The 15,016-nt window shown below is 38.2% G+C and overlaps 6 protein-coding genes across 6 annotated transcripts; all 6 read left to right on the forward strand.

The window, feature by feature from the left end:
* Positions 1-310: 310 nt before the first annotated feature.
* TM35_000043190 (putative membrane transporter protein) lies at positions 311-1,762 on the forward strand (the record flags this gene model as incomplete). The annotated part of the gene is made up of 1 exon (XM_029022513.1): positions 311-1,762. One exon carries the CDS (start codon positions 311-313, stop codon positions 1,760-1,762), a length of 1,452 nt encoding a protein of 483 aa, XP_028886171.1.
* An 827-nt stretch (positions 1,763-2,589) lies between these two features.
* TM35_000043200 (uncharacterized protein) lies at positions 2,590-3,543 on the forward strand (the record flags this gene model as incomplete). Its single annotated transcript, XM_029022514.1, has 1 exon — positions 2,590-3,543. The coding sequence occupies one exon, from the start codon at positions 2,590-2,592 to the stop codon at positions 3,541-3,543; it is 954 nt and encodes a 317-aa protein (XP_028886172.1).
* Positions 3,544-4,720: 1,177 nt separating this feature from the next.
* Positions 4,721-6,784, forward strand: TM35_000043210 (uncharacterized protein; the record flags this gene model as incomplete). The annotated part of the gene is made up of 1 exon (XM_029022515.1): positions 4,721-6,784. One exon carries the CDS (start codon positions 4,721-4,723, stop codon positions 6,782-6,784), a length of 2,064 nt encoding a protein of 687 aa, XP_028886173.1.
* Positions 6,785-7,269: 485 nt separating this feature from the next.
* Positions 7,270-7,923, forward strand: TM35_000043220 (RNA-binding protein PNO1; the record flags this gene model as incomplete). Its single annotated transcript, XM_029022516.1, has 1 exon — positions 7,270-7,923. One exon carries the CDS (start codon positions 7,270-7,272, stop codon positions 7,921-7,923), a length of 654 nt encoding a protein of 217 aa, XP_028886174.1.
* A 595-nt stretch (positions 7,924-8,518) lies between these two features.
* On the forward strand, positions 8,519-12,409 carry TM35_000043230 (structural maintenance of chromosome (SMC) family protein; the record flags this gene model as incomplete). Its single annotated transcript, XM_029022517.1, has 1 exon — positions 8,519-12,409. One exon carries the CDS (start codon positions 8,519-8,521, stop codon positions 12,407-12,409), a length of 3,891 nt encoding a protein of 1,296 aa, XP_028886175.1.
* Positions 12,410-13,606: 1,197 nt separating this feature from the next.
* TM35_000043240 (uncharacterized protein) lies at positions 13,607-14,908 on the forward strand (the record flags this gene model as incomplete). Its single annotated transcript, XM_029022518.1, has 1 exon — positions 13,607-14,908. The coding sequence occupies one exon, from the start codon at positions 13,607-13,609 to the stop codon at positions 14,906-14,908; it is 1,302 nt and encodes a 433-aa protein (XP_028886176.1).
* Between the last annotated feature and the right edge of the window lie 108 nt (positions 14,909-15,016).

The following is a 15,016-nucleotide window of genomic DNA, read 5'->3' on the forward strand; positions in this document are numbered from 1 at the left end:
TATGTATATTAGTATATATCTCTCTATCTGTGTTTCTCTGTGTATGTTATCTGGGTGTTTAATCTTTTTTTTTTCTTTCTTTATTTACTTCTCCTATGATGGTGTTTGATCCAAGAAACAAAAAAAAAAGGTAGGGGTGGAAAAAAAAAAAAAAGGTTTAATTACAGAAGAAAATAGTATTAACTAGTAGTAGATATTGTTGTATATCTATACATATATATATATTCTGGTAATTAAAAATACCTTTTTTTAAAAAATTTATTTATATCCTTTTTTTCTGCATATTTCTGTCTACTTTCATTTTTGTCTCATGACTGTTGTAGATATGGTGTCTAATGTGAGAGTGCAGAAAGACAATTTAATGATTCCAACAAATAGGCATCTTTTACGGGAGATGTTACGTATAGGAGTACCCTTGTCAATTTCCCAACTTTCTCAATTTAGTTTTATGATTGTCATGTTATGTTTTGCTGGTCATCTTGGCGTTCATGAACTTGGAGGCGTTTCTATTGCAATTGGCATCTTAAACGCAACAGGATTTGCCTTTGGTAGTGGACTTTGTGGAGCTCTTGAGACACTTCTCTCACACTCTTACGGAATGGATCCACAAAGTACAATGTATGGAGTTTATGCTCAACGAATGTTTCTTATTCTTATGATATTTACTATTCCACTCTCTTTTTTACTATTTTTTATCGAACCTTTATTGATATCTTTAGGTGAACCTGATCGTGTGGCAAATAATGTAGGAAGATTTTGTCGAATTTGTGTCTTGGGACTACCACCTATTATGTTGTTAGAGCTTTTAAGAAGATATTATGCAAGTCAGCATAGATCTAATCCCGTATTTTTTGTTTTAGCTCTAGCAGCATTTTTACATCCTCTTCTGCAATATATTCTTGTTTCTCTATTTGGTTACACCGGTATTGCAATGGGGTGGGTTGTTCTTTTCGTTTGTATGGATATTGCACTTATTCTTTATCTTCGAATTAGTGGTCTTTACCGTCATACTTGGGGTGGATGGAGTAAAGCAGCATTAAAAAATTGGGGACCTTTGTTTAGATTAGCTATTCCATCTCTTTTTATGGCATTTAGTGAATGGACAGCGATGGAAGTAAATTCTGTGTGTGCTGGATTTTTGAGTATTGTGGAATTAGGTGCATATGCGATTAGTAGTCAAGTAGCGAATCTATGCTGGAGTACAGTATCTGGTTTTTTTATGGCTACTACTGTTTTAGTAGGAAATTGTATTGGTGAAAGAAATCCTCATTTAGGAAAAACTTTTGCGGTTATTTCTTTTATAATTGTGATAGCCGTATGTTTTTTTAATGTTGTTCTTGTTTATACCTTTCGACAAGAAGTTGCATATATATTTACTTCTGATACAGAAGTTGTATCCATTTTTGTTGAAGTTACACCTTACTTTTTATTATTTCACGTTTTAGATGCTCTACAGTGTAATTTCCTGGGAATTCTACGTGGATGTGGATTACACGTGACGGGAGCTGTTATTGTTTTCACTAGTCTCACACTTGTGGGAACCCCGCTGGGTCTTTATCTTCTTTTTCATCATCACTACGGTGTGGATGCTCTGTGGATTGGGCCCATTGTCGGTTGTGCCGCTGTGGGAATACCGGCGTATATTTTTGTATTTCGCCACCGCATCCGGTGGGATGCCCTGCGGCCGCATTTGGAGGAGTCATCGTCTGCGAGTACTAAACGTTTTGTATTAGCGGGAGAAGAGGAGATTGGAGAGGCGTGAGAGAATGATGAGAATGAGAATGAGAATGAGGATAGTGGTAGTGGTGGTGAATTGATTTGTTTGTTTTTTTTTTTTTTCTTGTATTTTTCTTCTTTATAGGTGCGAGAGTAAACGCAGGAAGTCGCATTGTTTTAATGCGTTTAACCGAGTGAAATGGAGTACAGAACATAAGATGGGAAGAAACGGAAAATTCCGCAATTCTTATGGATATTTACTTTCAATCTTATAATATCAACATTAGTAACCCTAGTAATAATAATAATAATAATAATAATAATGTTGGTGATGGTGTTATTATTATTGTAATTATTATGGTTATTTTTGTTATTAGTGTTTAATTTTTTTTTTTTTGTTCTTGGCTGTTATCGTTTACATTTTTTGTACAGCTGCATATTTAATTCATGTATGTAGAGATAATAGTAAATTATGCTATAACCGATCGCTTGTTTTTTTTTTTTTTTCCTGCAGTACGGGCAACGTCTTTTTCTCATATTCTCGCCGATATTGAATATATATATAAATATTTTTTTTTTTTGTGAACGAAAAAAGGAAAAGAAGTAAAAAAAAAAAAAAAGCATCACCATATACTTCTATACACACATGGACGTATACAGTATTGGAGAACCATAAGGTATATTAAGAAATATTTGGAATACCTTTTCTCTTCCTCTTCTGACATTCGCTTCTCTTTTTTTTCTTGTTTCGTATTGTTTTTTTTTTTTTTTTTTTTTTTTTTTTTGTTCTTGTTGTTGCATTTTAACTTGTTTTTCGTTAACTCTTTCTCTTTCTCTCTTTCTTTCTTGCAATTAAAGCTGTTATTTGAAAAAATGAGTAACGCTGAGGATGTACAGACCTCTACCTTGCCAGGTGACCTGTTTCTATTCCCACAACAGAATGTGGGATTTCAAATACCATTCTTTATCTCTACAGAGGAAGAGGCCGCAAAAGTGCGTCCACCCGATGTTGTGAAGACATTAGAAGAACGTGTGCAGGAGTTATCCGACAAACAACGGGAGGTATTTGGCAGTTTTAAGAAAACAGTGGAAATGGCTCCATGGTACAGTGAGAAGGAACATGATGACTGGATGCTTATCCGTTATCTGTTCGCTCGTAACTTTGATATGAAAAAGTCTCTTCACATGTTAGAACGCACAGTGCAGTGGCGTGAGAAGAATGCGGTGGATAAGTGGGTGTGTGAACGGTGTTTGAAAGACCCTAATCATCACATGATGCAATTTGTCGGTTGGGATCTTCTTCACCGGCCGGTGTGTTTTATGGCAATGCGATGGGGCCCCGATCGTAAAGAGCCGATGCGGCATTGTGTGTCTACCTTCACACATTTGGAGAAATTAATGCCGGGTGGTGTGGAGCAGTGGGTGTGTGTGACGGACTTTGAGACCTTTTCGTATTTGCGAGATAGTAGTCCAAGTATTGCCCACGCAGTGGTGAAAACTATACAGGATCACTTTCCAGAACGTTTGGGTTTAATGATTCTTGTGAATCCACCGACAACATTTGGTTTACTGTGGAAAATGCTTTCACCTGTTATGGATGAGAAGACAAAGAAGAAGGTACTCTTTCTTTATACGCATTCAAAGCCAGATGCGAAGGATGCGTTTGATAAACTGTTTCCACCATTGTTGTCGAATTATCTTTATGAAACGTATAAAAGGAGTAAAAAAGGTAATTTACCAACAACACCGGTGTGGTACCCGGGAGAAAGTAACAACAACAACAACAACAACAGCAGCGATGTTAATAGTACGAACAGTAAGAATTAGATGAGAGATTTTGCACCCACACACGAAAAAGAACAACAACGCGCACACACACATATATATACAGCAACTTTCAATAACTCTTTCGATGCCGTCCTTGTTAGGAGATTATTAATAATAGTAATAATAATAATAACAGCAACAACAAAGAAAAGAACGACATTATGGATGTTATATAGATGATGAGATATCGGCCTCTTCAAACCGAGAAGAAGAGAAAAAAGAAAAAAAGAAAGGGCGTCTATATATAGGGATCCTGATGAGGAGGCCTAATACTTAATACGGAGAGGTATGTTAACGAGGGAATCAAAAGAGGGGATAATAATAATAGTAGTAGTAGTATTAGTAACAAAGAGGCAGATAAAGCATATGTGTCTTTGGTCTATTGGTGACTTTATTGTGCGACTCCCTAGTCCATTGGCTGACATAGATGACTACACGAGTTGTTTCTACCCCCGTAGTCTTTAATTGAAAAAAAAAAAAAAAAAAAACGAATGACGAGAAGAACAGCGTTAGAAGCGACAAAACAAATACAGACAAACAAACAGAAAAAAAAAAAAAACGGCAAGGTTTATGGAGAAAATTATAGTCCATGACCCTTGTTCTCACCCCTCAGAAAAAAAAAAGAAAAACAAAGAGATTTTTATTCGATCGTCTTCTTGTTCAAGTAAATGAATAAATAAATGTGTATACTGATACCATTTGGCTTCCTTATTGAGAGGTATATGCAGATTCAGGGTAGTTGATCTTTGTTTTCTTGTCGTTCTCTATGTGTTGGTTTCTTTGATAATTTACTGGATGTGTTGCTTTTTATGAGTTTATAATTACGTTTCGACAATAAATTGTGCGTTGTCTATATATATATATATATTTTTTTTTTTTTCCGCATATAAGTGTTCGTGTATGTATGGGAAACTTATTTATTCATAGTTCTCTTTGTATATGTCTGCGTGTGTGTGTTTGTGCGTCTACTTAATTTGCTTTTTTTTTCATGTTTTTGTTGTACTGTATGGTCTTCTTCGTCTTCTCTTGTTTGTCCATCTATCTGGAGACGAGGTAAAGGGAATCTTACCTATTACTATTATAAACAGAAAATAACTCCTGTATTGTTTCCTCTTTTTATTTATTTGTTTTCTTTCTTTTATTATTATCTTTCCATATTTTACAATAGAAGAATTTCATGTTAACCTCATCCATTGATAACGATGAGGATCACTTTCGTGAACGTCTGGATTCTATCAATAAAGAGATGCAGGACATCATTGATCGTACGGCAATCCAACGAGATAAAATATTTCGCAGCAGCGCCATAAGGTCATCGCCGTGGAGTTTGGCAGACGGTCAAATCATGGGAATTACAGACTCTATCAATATTCCTCATAATTTTTCTTCTACTACTACTACTACTGCTGCTGCTACTGCTGCTGATGTTGTTGTTGCTGCTGCTGCTCCTACGCAAAGGATTCTAGATGAGGCAGCTCTTAAACGAATAGTGGCAGATGAAATGAACAAGTGGAAAAGTACTTTTCAACAAAATCTTAATGACACCGTCAGTAATGTACACTCGGATGTGGATCGTCGCTTTGAGGCCGTGCAGAAATCTCAACTGGAACTTGCAGAATCATTGAAGGAAGCCGTAGAAGCATCACAGCGGAGTATAAAGGAAGTTCAGACAGTTCTTACTCAAATGCAACGTACATCCGGTCGAACCGTAGAGGATCTCGCTAGAGAACTCGATAAATATGTGAGAAAGAATTCACTGGAGCAGACTCGTTTATGTGATGCGGTTGCGGCTCTGGAAAATGAATCACGGATTGATCAACAACGTGGTGATCGTCGTGTGGATGAACTTGTACGTCGTCACCATGATCTTGTGCGTAACTCATTATTACAGTTGGATGCCCATGTGGATGGTTTACGTGATGAACTGCAGTCTACTCTGCGTGTACAGGCTCGTCAAGCTGCAGAAGAGAGCGATTTATTACATCAGCAAGTGTCTCGTGTACAGGGTTCATTAGAAGCGACAAATGATACCGTGGCAAGATGGGTTGCAGAATTACGAACACTGATGGAAGAGAATATCACTCGTCGCAGTGAAGTACGTTCATGTCGTCGTGATTTTAATCGACTGGAGATGTTGCTGCAGTGTCTTCCTGTTACGGATGGTAATAATAGCGGTGGTATCAGAATATCGAAGGAAAAGGGAAACGGAACTCAAGGTGATATAATGAATATATCCAATGGAGGAGGAGGAGGAGGAGGAAGAGGTGGAGGAGTTTCAAGAGAGGGATTTATGGCATTGAATGAGAAGGTTGATTTTCTCTCCACAAATATGCAAAAGATGGAAAAACAAATAGTAATGATGGATACAGCTTTGCGATCTTTATTTGCACGTGGGGGTGCTGCTGCCGCTGCTGGTAATAATGCTTCCTATTTAAGTCAATCCCATTCGGGAATGATGGAAGGGAGGAGTTATCGTCCAAGTCCGTTGGATACAAGAAGTTTTCATACCACTGATCCCTCCCAACTCTCACAAGATGTCTCTCCAATGAGTATGGGAAGTCAACATCAACAACAACAACAAATGAGGATGATGATGCAAAATCGTTCTTCTCTTGGTCCAGGAGTAATGGCAAGAGCGCACGGTGGATTGTCACCAATGAGTTCATCTACACCATCTCCAATGTCTGCCACTACACGCCTTGGTAACGCTCCAAGTTTTGATCCAAGAAAACAAAATCATCACTACCAACAACAACAACAACATCCCCATCACCAATATCAACATCAACAGCATCAACATCATTATCATCAAATGTTACTACAACAACAACAACAACAACAGAGACAACAAGAAGAAGAAGAAAAGCGTAGAGCATCGTTGATGGGTGCAGGATCAAGATCTCGTCATGTCTCTGGGGAATGGGGAAGTCCAGCAGATCGCTCAGGTCCCTCATCTCGGAGATTCCCTCAACGAATGGAAGATGTAATGCATTCACAACAGCGAGAGGTTCCGCATGCGTCAGAGTCCACAGCCTCTGAAGGCGCTACAAAAGGACCAACATCTCAAAAAAGTGATTCAGATGTGAGATCACATGTACCTACCCCAAGTGATTCATACGTGACTGATGCTGATGTGAATGAGCGAGACGAAGACACATCTATGCAGTATGTCCCTGCTCCTTCAAGTGATGTTGAGAGTGAGCTGGAAAATAAAAAGTTGGCTCGTTTGGCACTAGACTAATAATTTATGTTTATCAGTTAGTTTGTATATTTATATATGTATATATATGTATGTATGTATGTATGTATGTATATGTATATACAAGATTTCTCCGGTTTTGCGCGTTTACGTGTAGGTTTGCTATCTAGAATGTTTAGAGATTACGGGGGCAACGTTGCTTCATTAGACGTTTTCAAGAATAATGTTTTTTCATACTATGCTATTTGTAGCATCTGACCTTTTTTTTTTGCATTTATGGCTTAAAAAGAAAAAAAAAAGAATTTTACTGTACATATATACCTTTCTACTACTTTTCTGTGTGCATATATATATATATATATATATATATATCTTTGCAGAGATGAGGTAAATTCCAATGTTTTATACTTTTTTGGTCTGTTTTTTTTATTATTATTTTTTTTATTATTTTATGTGTGGGAAATAAGGAAAGGAAAAAAAAAAAAAAGACAGTGTACTACGTCTTTAGCTAGGACCCTGGGGTAGAAATGTCAGCAGTAGTTGCGAGTTCGCGAAGTACGGGGAAGGAGAAGAGTGATGGTTCCAAGTCATTCATTCGAGAAACACGTAGTGTGAAGATTCCACACCACCGCTTTCCTGCCCTTAAGAAGGTGTGGATGGAAGTTTACACACCCGTTGTTGAGCAGTGCAGATTGGAGATTCGCATGAACCTGAAGGCACGATGTGTAGAACTGCGTACATGCCCAGCCACAGTGGAGACAAGCGCAACCACCACAACAGGAAACACCGACAGCAGTAAAATTCTCTTGCAAAAGGCAGAAGATTTTGTAAAAGCTGTTGTGGCGGGTTTTGATGTGAAGGATGCTGTAGCGCTTCTCCGTATGGATGATGTGTACATTGAGGGATTTGAAGTAAAGGATGTTCGTGCTAATCTGCAAGGGGATAATCTCTCACGTTGTATTGGTCGCATGAGTGGTTCGCATGGTAAGACCAAGTACACCATTGAGAATGTCACTCGTACACGAATTGTCATTGCCGACACACATATTTGGGTAATGGGAACAACACAGAATATTCGTGTGGCGAGAGACGCACTGTGCGATTTAATCCGTGGAAGTCCAGCAGCGAAAGTATACACCCGTATCCGTGCTGTAATGAATCGCGTGAATGACACATTTTAGTATAATGATTATGTTTGTTGAGGGTGGCTGAAGTAATATATATATATATATATATATATATTAGAAACGTATAACAGAAATATAGAAGGAGGAAACTGGAGACAAAGTTAAAGTGAGTAGGAGAATAAAAAAAAAAAAAAAGGACGATAATCAAAAACTTCTTTCCCTCTTTTTTTGTGTTGTTTGCCATTATTCTTAGTGGTTTTAGCGCCAGTGCCGTTTTTCCTGCATATTAATTCGTATAAGATCAAGAAAAATGAACTATATGAGAAAACAAAAAAATAAAAAAAAAGAAAAAAAAAAAAGAGCCCTCCTCGAGGCTATCTCTTGTTTATTTTTATTTTCTCTATAACTCATACCACTCATTTTTTTTTTTTTTTTCTTCTATATATTTCTATGAATGGGTTTCTCCTCATTCCTTCCTTGTTATTTAAAGAAGATTTCCTTTTTATTTTCTTTCTTTTTATTTATTTCTATTTTCACAGGAAGTTCATTACCTCTCTGCCTCTCTCTCTCTCTCTCTCTCTCTTTCTCTTTTTCTCTCTGTGTGTGTTTGCTTCTCCAGCACTCATTTCCCCTCTCCGGTTAATTTTCAATGCTCGCCCGCATTCACCGTGTGGAGTTGTACAACTTCAAGAGTTACGCCGGGCACGTCACGATTGGGCCGTTGCGGGACTTCACGTGCATCGTCGGCCCCAACGGCTCCGGCAAGTCAAATCTCATGGACGCGCTGTGTTTTGTGTTGAGCTCCAAAACTGACGCGATGCTGCGCGGAAAAGACGCCGCCGACTTCATCCACCGCGGCGCCCAGCGGAAAGAGTGCAGCGTCACCGCCGTGCTGCGGCACAACACCACCCAAAGTGCGCAGAATAACACAGACGATGGTGGAAATCACACCAACCATACTACTACTAATACTAATACGAATGGTAATGGTAGTCATCTTAATAATAATAACAATAACAATAACAACATCGTTGAGACCTCCTTCACACGGGCAGTGGATCACAAGGGACGTATTACACACAAAATCAACGGCACTGCCGTGAATGAACAGCAGTTCTTCAAGGCGATGGAGAAATTTAATGTCGGGTCCCGTGTCAATAACTTTTTGGTATTTCAACATGAAGTCGAGGCTGTGGCGCAGAAAAAAGCACGACAATTAACGGAACTACTAGAGGAAATCAGTGGTAGTGGTGAGTTAAAGGATGAGTATACACGTTGTAAAAAGGCACTGGATGCAGCTAATAATGAATTAACGTTAGCATCCGTTGCCAAACGTGGGGCAGTGGCAGCTGTAAATCAAATGCGAATTCACAAGAAAGAGGCAGAAAAGTATGATGAAGTGCTGAAACGTATAACGGAGGAAAAACGAAATGAAGCGTTGGTTGAATTATTGTATATTGAAAACAATTTGGAAAGACAGAAGCAAGAACTTAATAATTTTATAGAGAAATTGAATAAACTTGAAAAAAGTATTACTTCAGAAGAAGATATGCGAAAAATGAAACGTGAATATGCTGAAATGCATAAAGCATATCTTGAAGAATTAAAAAAGAGTCGTAAAGAAGCGGATGCATTGCGAGAAAAACACAGTACATTGGAACGTATTAAAGTTTCTCTTTCTCACTTAAATCGTAAACGTGAGGTACAACAGCATGAACTGGATGCTCTCTTAAAGACAGAAAAAATGCAATCTAAAGAGGCACAACGTATTGATGAACAATTACAACAACAAAAATCTTTACTAGTTGCTTTTGATGAAAGATGCAAAGAGGAAGATAAGGCTCATACCACACTAAGTGGAGCATTAAGTCCTGAAGAATTATCAGAGTATAGAAAACTTCGAAAAGATGCAGAATGTGAAACAGTTGTTTTAAGACAACAACTGGAACGAATAAAGAGACAACAACAATCCCTTCTTGAAGGTCAGAAACAGTGTACGATAACTCTTGAAAATGTCAAATCACAGAAAGAAGAACTAACACAAGATATAGAACGAAATAATAACCGTATTGCAGAATTACAACATCGCACCAAGGAATTAAATGATACAGTTGAAGAAATTACACATGATATAAATCAAAAACGAACAAGTCTTGTATATGCAGAAAAGAAAAATAAAGAACGTGAATTAGAACTTGCAAAAATTCAAGAACAATTACATGAACTTCGTTTTATAAAAGAAAATGATAAACATGGTACACGAATGGCAGAAGCTTTACAAGCTTTACGTGCTCTTCATGGAATTCGAGGTCGTTTGGTAGATTTATGTACAATTCCTAATGACAAGTATCGTCATGCAGTAACTGTAGCTTTGGGTAAAAATCTTGAGGCCGTTATTGTAGATACTACAGAAGTTGCTATCAGTTGTGTACGTTACCTAAAGGAACAACGTTTACCACCCATGACATTTCTTCCTTTGGATGCTGTACAAGGTAAAAAAGTAGATGATCGTCTACGAACCTTTGGTGGTAGCTGCAAACCGGTTGTGGATGTTATTCGTTATGATGTTGCTATAGAGGCGGCAGTACAATATGCACTTGGTCAGACACTTGTTTGTGATGGAATGGCTGAAGCCAAACATGTGGCCTACGGTCGCTCAGATGGGGAACGATTTAAAGTGGTAACTCTTGATGGTTCTGTACTTTTGCGAAATGGCGCGGTACAAGGTGGTCTTGCCTCTATTCAATCACGAGCCCGTAAATGGGATGAGAAGAAGTATGATGATCTTCGCGCGGCGCGTGAACGACTGTTGGGTGATGTCTCTTCCACTGGAAATGAACACGGTGTTGGCTCTGAGGCGGCGATGGCCCGCACGCGGTGTGAACTGCGGGATTTGGAGGGGCGATTGGAGTTCACGCGCGGTCGCATTCACGCAGTGGCGGCGGAGTCCTCCACAGCGGCGGCTCGAGCGGCGAATGCCACACGCGAAGTGGCACGATTGCAGACGGAGATTGAAAAGATTGAAGCACGTCGAAAGGCATGTGATGATGAACTCGCACGTTGTCAGCGAGAGTTACAGAAGACACGTACATCCGTGACGGCAGTGGAGGAGCGTATCTTTGCTGCCTTTCAGGAACGTGTAAAAATTTCTAATCTTATGGAATTAGAAAGTAATGAGATTCGACGTGCAAAGGAGCGGGCAGAACAGCGGCAACAGATGTTATTATTAATTCATAGACTGGAAATGTCACTTGAGGCGGAGCGACGGCGTATTGGTGGACGTTCTGTGGATGATCTTCGTTCGGTGTGTGCTCGACTTGATAAGGAGATTAAGCAATGTGAACAAGATCTCTTAACATATGGGGATATTGTAAAATCTACAGAGAAAAAACAGATGGAATTAAAGACATGTGTTAGTGAATTAAAAGGTAAATTGGATACTCTTGAAGCGAATATTCGTCAACAGGGACGAAATTCTGAACAAGAATTAAATAAATTGGCTCAGGCCCGTAGAGGAGTAACGGCTCTTCAAGCCGCCTGTGATACACTTCGTTTACAGCGAATGAACGTTGTACGACGTTGTCAAATGGAAGAGATTTCTTTACCGTTAAAAACTGCTGAGATAAGTGGTACTAAGCGAACACGACCTCTAGAAAGTGATATTCTAAATTCAAGTGAATCATTCTCATTACTAGATGAGACACCTGGGAGTCAACAACAACAACAACAACAACAACAACAACAACAAGGTCGAACACGTTCTGTTGTTTCAGGAAAAGAAACTCAAGTAATGGTGGATTTTTCCTCTCTTTTGGATAATCAACGGCAAGCCGCATCTGATAAAACTCATCTTGCTTCATATAAACAACGTACGGAAGATCTTTTGGAATCTCTTCAACGTGCAGCAGAGACACTTGCACCAAATATAAAAGCTGCCACACGATTTAATGCTTCAGAGGACAAACTTGGATCCTATTCTGCACAACTGGAGGAAGCACGTGAAAAGGCCAATAAAGCATACAGTGAATTTGTAAAGGTAAAAGAGCTACGTACACAATTATTCATGGAAACATTTGAAAAGATTGCCGATCATGTGGACCGTGTTTATCGTTCCCTCACGCTTAGCACACGAGCCCACGCTGTGCATGGCTCCGCTTATTTAAGTCTTGAAGATGTGGAAGAGCCGTACTTGGCGGGTACAAAATATCACGCCACACCGCCTTTAAAGCGGTATATGCCGATGGAACTTCTCTCTGGCGGTGAACGCACAATGGCGGCTCTCGCACTTCTTTTTGCCGTTCATGCAGTTTCACCAACGCCGTTTTTTGTGTTGGATGAAGTGGATGCCGCGCTGGATGCTGGAAATGTGGAGAAACTCGCTAATTATATGCGACGGAATTGCTCTACAACACAGTTTATCGTCATTTCCCTGAAGGATCAACTCTACCACGTGGCGGACTTGTTGGTTGGAGTTCTGAAGAACAAACAGAAGGAAAGTTCTTCCATTTTGACAATGGATCTCCGTGGTTACCCGTTTTAACGGTTCTTGTTTTTTTTTTTTTTTTTTTTTTTTCTTTCTCTCTTCAGTCATTTGCGAAAAAAGAGAAGCAAAATTAAAATAAAAAAAAAAAACGGAGACCTTTGTCTACGTATATATATAAACAAGTATAGGAGTGCCATAGAGAACAGTTTGTATTCTTTTCGGTTGTTTGTGTTTTTTTTTTTTTTTTTATTATTATTATTGTTTACTCTAGCGATGAAACGGAAGCAAGAAAAGAAAAAAAAAAAGACAAAAAAAACATGAAATGAATACTAAAAATAAACGAACAGATTTTTGTTTTTTTTTTTGAGATTTTCCATAGAGATTGCCTGAAGAAATACAAGTTGAAAAAAAAGATAAGATAAACAAAAGATATTATTACAGAGTCATTTTTTTTTTTGTTGTTATTTTCGGTTTTATTATATTACCTAGTTTTATCTCTACCTGTGGTTTGGATTTGTCCTTATCACTTGAAAATGACATCCAAACCTTCTGCAAGAGCATTAATTTATCTTCTCTTTCTCCCTCTGTATATATATATATGCTTATATATAAATATGTGTGTGCGTTTTTTAATTGTATGGGAATTTCTCTTCCCATTTCTTTTTTTTTTTTCTTTTCTTTGTTTTACCCTAGAAGATTGTATAGTTGTAACTCCTTACATGAGAGAATAGATAGACATGTTGAATAGGGATATGCTACCCTCTGTACTGGTTCGCCCTGTATCTCTACAATACGCATTCACACATGATGGTTATTATGCTGTAAATAAGGATGCATTACAACAGACTATAGAAGAAGAAGAAGCAAACACAAGTGTTAGTGAGAGAGAGAACCAAAGTGTATCCATTCCACCTTGTCTTGTTGGTATATGTGAGTCTTTCCTGCCCTCTATAACAAAAGAAGAGTTTGAATATGCGGATGCTGTGCTAGCTACTTATAGTGGTGAACAAGGAACACCTTGGTAAATTTGCAATTCTGCTTTTGTTGCGTTATCGTATTTTTGTATCCACAGTACTAGTTGACAGGTTTGTTTTCATTTTTTTTGTTTGTTGTTATTATTATTGTTCGTTATGATCTTTTTGTTTCATATCAATTGGATTTTTTTTTTTTCATTATTTTACTCCTTCTATTTTAAATTCTCCTCATCATTATCAATATTATCATTTTTCCTTTCCTCCAGTGACTGTGGTATGCATGGATGCTAGTCACATCTTTGATGATATTCGCGAACATTTCGCATCTCAGCCGTACTTTGCGGAGTTGCAACACGAACTGCACGTGTTGAGTCGCCGAGTGGAGGATTCGTTCATTTCAGCGCCGCGACTCCCCGCGCCTGTTGTGCGGCCTGCCGTACTGGAGGCCATTTGTCGAAGTAAAAACAACAATAACAATAACAACAACAAACTTAACGGCAACAATCATCACACAAATAATAATGATGGATTGAGAGGTGAAAGTCAAATGGTGTATTTTAATGCCGATAAAAATCACCATAATGATGTTCAAATGAAACTTTATAATCTTGAAGCTGGTGGTGTGCAAACACCGCAACACATTGTGAGAGAGAGTTGTTTAGATACATTTTCACTTTCAAACCGTCAAGATGAGAATCACCATACGGACTACGGAAGAGGGATAGTGATAAGACCTGAAGAGGCACATCAAGAAGAGAAGGATGTTTTTAAACCTCTTAGAGAATTGGATGAGGCGAGTATTCTACAGCGTGTGCGTCAGGCTCTACGCATCTACACTCACCGTGAAGAATTGAGTGAGGGGGATATAAACAATAAGGAGAATAATACAAAGGAGAGAGTAAAATTAGAACGTGAGGAAGGAGGAATACTAGAAACTACAAATATTCCTTCTTCACACGTCACTTCTTCTTCTTCTGATCCTGAACGTGAACTGCATTGGACACCAGAAGTATCTGCACAGGCATTACCGGAAGCCACTCGATCTGTGCTCGCAGAATTGGATGAATTAGAGAGAACTCACCATGATGTGGTGGCCACTATGTTAATGAAGACACCGTTGCGGTTAAAACAGGAAAAGGAACAGACAGTAAATGGAAATAATAATAATAATAATAATAATAATAATAATAATATAGAGGATGAGATGCCAAACTCTGCAAATGAAGTGTATCCTATGAAATACAAGGATAAATTAAATGAAGCACGAAGGCCTGTCCAAAACGTGGGATCTGTGGAAACTAATTCAGCTGGTAATGCTGGTAATAATAATAATGATGCTTTTCCTTTTGGGAGAAATAGAATATCTGCACTTCGGAAAGAAAGTCTCCGACTACTTCATGATACTATGAATGGTGTAGAAATAAATAGGGAAAAACTCATTCCCAAAAATCTGCGGCAGTGGGATGCGGCAAATGCTCCTCAGTTCGGGAAAGATGCCGTTTCAATTCTTAAACCTCTGCACATGAACACACTAGAGACATATGATGCTAGACGTAAGTGGTCTAATGTATCCTTTCTGTAAAAAAAAAAAAAGATAGTAATTGTGGTTATTATTATTATTATTATTATTATTATTATTATTATTATTATTATTATTATTATTATTATTATTATTAATTGTTTCTGTTAT

Source organism: Trypanosoma theileri, assembly GCF_002087225.1.
Source record: "Trypanosoma theileri isolate Edinburgh chromosome Unknown TM35_Tth_4_V1, whole genome shotgun sequence".
NCBI lineage: Eukaryota > Euglenozoa > Kinetoplastea > Trypanosomatida > Trypanosomatidae > Trypanosoma > Trypanosoma theileri.